We start from the raw sequence: 6,291 nt of genomic DNA on the forward strand, positions 1-6,291 counted from the left end.
TCTCTGTTTAATTCTTTTCAAACCTCCCTCGGTTTAATTCTTTTCCAAACCTCTTGTTTAATTCTTTTCTTCTCTGTTTAATTCTTTTTTTCCCTATTTAATTCTAACAGTTTAGTAAATGAATGGTTGATCTAATTCTCAATAATGGTTCAAAGGAGACGATCTATGATCTCATTCAAAGATCTGACATGATTTCTAACTGCTAATTAACATTTAAATAACTAGGTAATGTAGGTGGAAATCTGATTCTAATTAATTCGATAAATGATTTTGAATTTTTTTCTTTTCCTTCCTAAAACTATTGTCATTAACCCTTTCCAATCTATTTAAATTTTTCCTTGAGTAAAAATGGCTATGCATCCATCCATTATGATTTTCTTCTCTTTCCTCAAAATGATGATTCAATTTAGATGCAATTGACACAGCCAATTTTGATTTTCGATCCCATATCCAAAAATCTAAATAATTGAAAGAGAGATCTAAGATAACTTTTCTATTTCGTGCAAAAATAAAAGAAAATGAGATCTAACTTACCGATGACTTTTCTATCTCTTTCCATTCCTATTAGATCTGTATGAAGTGAAGGTCATCTCCAATTCTTCTCTCCCAAAATCTGTGATCTTTACTATGTTTCTTTCTCTCATTTTTCCCTTCCCAAAATCTGCCATTTTTGTTTCTGTTTCGTTTCTTGTTTTTTTTGCAGATCATTTTACAGTTGTAGGGGTTGGGGAGATATTTGGGGAAGGTGGAGAGAGAGAGTCGATAATTTACTTTTTATTTTATTTTTTATTTTTTTATAATTATTATTTACTTATTATTATTATCTTTTTTTTTTCGGGTCGTTACAACCCTCTTGTAATCGAACTTTTGTTTTATTATTTCATTTTGGTGTTGTCTTTATTTTTGTTTAAATTTTTCGGATTTTCTCATGTTATTTTATTTTATACTTTTATTTATTTCATTTTCATTTTCTTTTTTTAGTCACGATCAAAATTTGGAAGTCTTGAAATTTGAATCATGACTTGTTAGCTAAATTTTAAGTGGCTTATTAGTTGAATCGAGAACAACTTTCTAACCTAGTCGTTGAATTTTAAGTGGCATACTAATTAGTTCCAGAACAATTTTTTAACCAAATTCAAACGAAATATTAATTTTATCACTCATATATTGATTCAATTTCTGTTCTAACTTATTAGAAAGTTAGGTTTTTCTTATTTTATTTTTATTAAAGTATGGTAAGATAGAAATTTAATTAATAAAAACTAAATATTTCATAATTACGTCATTATTTTAAGAAATTTGATTGAAGTAAATGTCTAAACGTAAAATAGAATAATAATTTGAATAAAGATAAAATAAAATAATTTGAATAAAGATAAAATGATGAACTAAAATGTTTCACTTGCAGTTTAGCTGGATTTAGTTTGGTTTCTTATTTTTATTTTATTTTTTATTTTCAGTTTAGTTTTGATTTGGTTTACAAACATAATCAAACCAAGAAAGCCTAGTAATTAATGTAGTAACAGAATTAATATAATTCTTAAAGTACAAAGAAATAATTCTTAAAGTACAAAGAAATAATATAATTCTTAAAGTACAAAGAAAGTACAAAGAATACCGTTATAATTTTACTTAGGCTAATGAAAACATTAAAAAGAAAAGAAACAAATATAAAATAGTTATTTTAGAATACATAAACATAAGGTACATGCGAAACCTTTTCCCGTTCAACACTACCATCACCAACTTCAAGCTGGGAACATTCATGCACTTCCAAATAATTCAATCTAGCTAGATTTGACATAGCTTCTTTCGAGGGCAAATTTTTCAAGTTTCTGCACTCTAATAATTTCAATATCTCTAAAGATGTAACGTTTTCCAACCATTCTGGCAAAGATTCAATGCCATTAAAACTCTCAATATGCAACACTCTTAAAGAAGTGAGGAGCTCAAACTGTCAAGGAAGTTGTGTTAAACTATTAGTTCCTGTTTCATGCAACTCAAGAACTTCAAGTGAATTGAAGGGCATGAATCGACTCCAATCATGACCCTCCATTGGCCCTTTAACTTTCAATGTTTTCAAGTTATGAATACCGTCGAGCTCCTTCCGCAAATTATGGAAGTTTTCGATTCCTAATGAAGATAAGTTTTGCATATTTTGCAAATTTGGAAAGGAAATACCATCACAAAAGTTGCATATGTACAAATCTTCGAGTGAACTACAACATTCTAACCAGTTGGGTAGCTTTACCAAACTTGTACAATCATAAATGGTTAGAGATCGAAGATTTGGAGGAGTTTGAAAACTTGAAAATAACCTTGCATTAACAGTATCAGCTTCCAACCTTTGGCTATGAGTTGCAAAAATGTTTAGAATATTCGTTAGGTTGAGACAAGAACAAATGGATAAGCTTTCAAGATGAGGAAAAGTTGTACAATTCGTCACAGTAGCAACATCATTCCATTGCTCTAAACTGTCCATATTCCAAATTTCAAATGTTTTCAATTTAGGAAATAAAGTTTTATTGTCGCAATAATTCCCATAAAACTCGTCTCCAATACTTTTCACACCACTTAGGTTATAAATTTTAAGAACTTCAAGTTTGGACAACTCTCCCAGCATTGGTAAAGTTTTACATCTTTTGCAAGACTGTAACTCAAGTTTAATTAAGTTTTCAACAAAAATACCACTGGGCATAAGTTCACTTCCAAAGTTATCAATACGCAATGCTGGAAGGTTAATGTGTGGTTGAAGCCCTTCCAACACATTGAAATCATTATCACCACAGTCTTCTCTGCTAAAACTCCATTCAAATGATAGATCAGAAATATTTTCCTTTACACCTAAATTTGCAGCCATGGCCTCCTTTTTACTTTTGACTTTCTCGAGTTTTAGAAGGCTGAATTGACCTTTAAGGTTTTTTAAAGGTCCAAGCTCCTCAATCTTATATCCTTCATGTGACCCAACTAAAAACAATGTAAGTGTTTGAAGTTGAGTCATTCGACTTAAATTTTTAGGCATTTGAGTTGCTGAAGAAACCACCCTCATTTCTAAATGCCTTAAATTGACCAACTTTCTCAGCTTTGTAGGAAAGTTTAACCCTCCAAGCTTCAAAGTCTGCAAATGGTAAAGTAAAACAATAGATTTTTGAAGCTTGCTTATTCTAGCATTTGAAATATCAAGATACCTCAAATGTTTCAATTTACCGATTGTATCAGGCAATTCAGTTACGAACTCACCACTAATAATTAAAACCCGCAAGTAGATGAAGTTAGTGATCTTAATTTGATTATCAAATGGTACATTATCACAACAATAAACTGTTCTTCTTCTTCGACGGATCAAAAGAACTTCATCTCCATGAGATTTTCCATATGTTACAAGGTCCTCTCTCAAATGTTGATCATTTGAAATAGCACATGTGACCTCATATATAAGATCATGCATCTTACAGTATTCAACTTTTCCTCTCTCATTCTTGACAACATCTTGAAACAAGGATCGAGACAACAAAATATCGAAATATCTCGCTCCAATATCCTCCATTGTTACATTGCTTCCATTGGGTATCTGAATAAACCCTTGTGCTACCCACATTTGAACAAGTTGTTCTTTATCGAAGAAAAAGTCGGGTGGAAAATTTGAACAGTAGGCAAAACATTGTTTCAATGAGGAAGATGGTAGACGGTCCACACTTAATTTGATTGTGAATAAAATAAGATCTTCCTTTGACAATTCAATTCTCACTAGCTTTTCCAAAGTCGATTGCAATTCCTCATCATTTTTGCATGATATCACCATTCCTCCCAACACTTTCATAATCAATGGTATGCCACCAAATTTTTTAACAAGTTTTCCTTGAATGCCATCAGAAATTACTGGTAATTTACTTTCAAATGCACATTTTTCAAATAAAGACCAACAATGATCATCTAGTAACGGACTCAAATGATGTCTGTATTTTGTCTCCATAATTTCGGCAACTTTATCACTTCTGGTAGTCACAACTACAGCACTTCCCATATTTTTATTGATCTTTAGCAAACAAGCCCTCAACTCAGTCCAGAGAATGGGTTCCTCGTTCCAAACATCATCAAGCACAAGAAAATACTTTTTGCCACTCAGCAGATTTTGGAGCTTCAGAAGAATGACTTCCTTTTCATCTGAGCCATCAAGCTTAGGATTCAAGGATTTCACGATTGCTCTTAAAATTTTGTTGATTTGAAAAGGATGAGACACGCATACCCATATAAAAGTATCAAAATTCTTCCTTATCGCTTCATGATGGAAAATCTCCTTCACCAAAGTTGTTTTTCCTAACCCACCGGTACCAACAATGGGTAAAACAACTAGAGTTTTTTGGTTATTGAGGGCAAGTAGTTTATCCACTATATTTGATATTTCAGTTTCCCTTCCAATAACTCCAATTTCATCGGAAAATGAGTCTGTCTCTCGAATTTGGTTAAGATCAATTTCAGCTTCATTAGATATTGTAGAAACACGTCCAGATGGACTTTGTGTAGAATTAAAGTCAGCCAAATTTTTAGCCACAGTTGTGATTTTATTTGCCATTTTGAGACGAAAAGCAAGAGGATTTTTGGAGAATGAAAAGAAATTACGTACCACCTTATATTTTTCGATTTCCACTTTGCATCGAACGTCTTCATAAGTAACCTTGTTAAGAATATTTAGTAATAAATTATAGTTTACCATATATATTATATTTAATATTTTATTATAAGGCAAATATCTAACATTTGCCTTATTACCATAAGTATCTTTCCATTTATTGTTATTTCCATTTATTACTGTTTCCATATCATTGTAATTTATTTGATTATAAATAAGATAACTTTCACACCATTGAGGTGGGGTGGATTCAGCAAACATTAACATGGTATCAGAGCCATTTTGGTTTAGCAACCTAGATCCTTTCTTTTCAATGGCTTTTGAAATCTTCTACTGTTCTTCTCCACCACCACTGTTGTCTTTGATGCCGCAGGGGCAGTCGTCATGGCTGTCACATGCAGAGTCGATTGATTATTCTTCGGCTTCACCTTTTTGACCTCCAAATCATCATTCGCCATACTCTGTACATACAACCTCACATTTTCCAAACATAGCCTCTTTCATTTTCTTCCCAATTTTCCCTTCATCCTTCATCCTTCACAAAAACCCTAATCTTAGGATCTTCATCAGCATTCCTCTTCGAAAATATACAGAATCTCAATAAGCCCATCGACCTTCTGCAGAGATTTACCTTTGGAATCTGGGCGCTGCACTGGCATCTTCGCCAACCAAGTTGCCGCCACCCTTCTCGCCAAAATTGGCTCCTTCGCCCTAATGTGGCGACTCTTCCAGCTGCCCTTCTCGCCAAAATTGGCTCATTCGCCCAATGTGGCGACTCTTCCGGCTTCAACATTGTCTTTGTCCCTTGCTCTAGTTTTCCTCTTCTACTTCTTGGGGTTAGACATATTCTCACCAGAGCCAAGTCAGCATCGTCGCTAAGCGACAATCCCTCTTCATGGTTTAGACATATTCTCACCGAAGCCAAGGCAGCATCGCCGCTGAGCGGCGATCTCTCTGCAGTTTTCGATGGCCAAGAAAGTGTTTCTCTACGCCTTCTCTGAACCAGGTTATTAACATCTTCACGAAAAGTGTTTCTCAACCTCTTTGAATTTTTCAGATTCAAGCTTCACGTTCGTTTAAATCTGACGCTTAGCTTGCGGTGGGGTGTTAAGAATATTTAGTAATAAATTATAGTTTACCATATATATTATATTTAATATTTTATTATAAGGCAAATATCTAACATTTGCCTTATTACCATAAGTATCTTTCCATTTATTGTTATTTCCATTTATTACTGTTTTCATATCATTGTAATTTATTTGATTATAAATAAGATAACTTTCACACCATTTAGGTGTGGTGGATTAATCAAACATTCACAAACCTCATCGAATAAAATATCAGCTTCGAAGATGATATCTTCAAGCTGCTTCACCCATTGCTTCTGGGATTCAAGGTTTGTCTTCATTCTTTCAGCATCCCTTAGGATGGCTTGCGCCATGAGTAAAGAGTCCTTCAGCTTAGAGAGTTCCTCCTCGTATCCTGATGCCAAGCCGATCTGCTCGGCCGCCAGCTTCACCGTCTTCTTCAACACTTCCTGTACGGCAAAGGTCCACAGGAATTCTGCCATGTTTGTATCCTTGGAATCTGAAAGTTTGCAATTCGAAAGAATTTGTGAGCGTTGGAATGAAGCATATAGAAACCCCATCTAACATCCT

At 33.6% G+C, this 6,291-nt stretch overlaps 1 protein-coding gene across 1 annotated transcript; it reads right to left on the reverse strand.

The window, feature by feature from the left end:
* Positions 1–1,957: 1,957 nt before the first annotated feature.
* Positions 1,958–6,291, reverse strand: LOC111462001 (disease resistance protein RGA2-like). Its single transcript, XM_023105652.1, has 2 exons — positions 5,958–6,291; positions 1,958–4,675 (listed from the first exon to the last, which is right to left on the reverse strand). Exons 1-2 carry the CDS (start codon positions 6,279–6,281, stop codon positions 1,958–1,960), a joined length of 3,042 nt encoding a protein of 1,013 aa, XP_022961420.1. The 5' UTR covers positions 6,282–6,291.

Source organism: Cucurbita moschata, unplaced genomic scaffold, assembly GCF_002738365.1.
Source record: "Cucurbita moschata cultivar Rifu unplaced genomic scaffold, Cmos_1.0 Cmo_Scf00026, whole genome shotgun sequence".
Taxonomy (NCBI): Eukaryota; Viridiplantae; Streptophyta; class Magnoliopsida; order Cucurbitales; family Cucurbitaceae; genus Cucurbita; species Cucurbita moschata.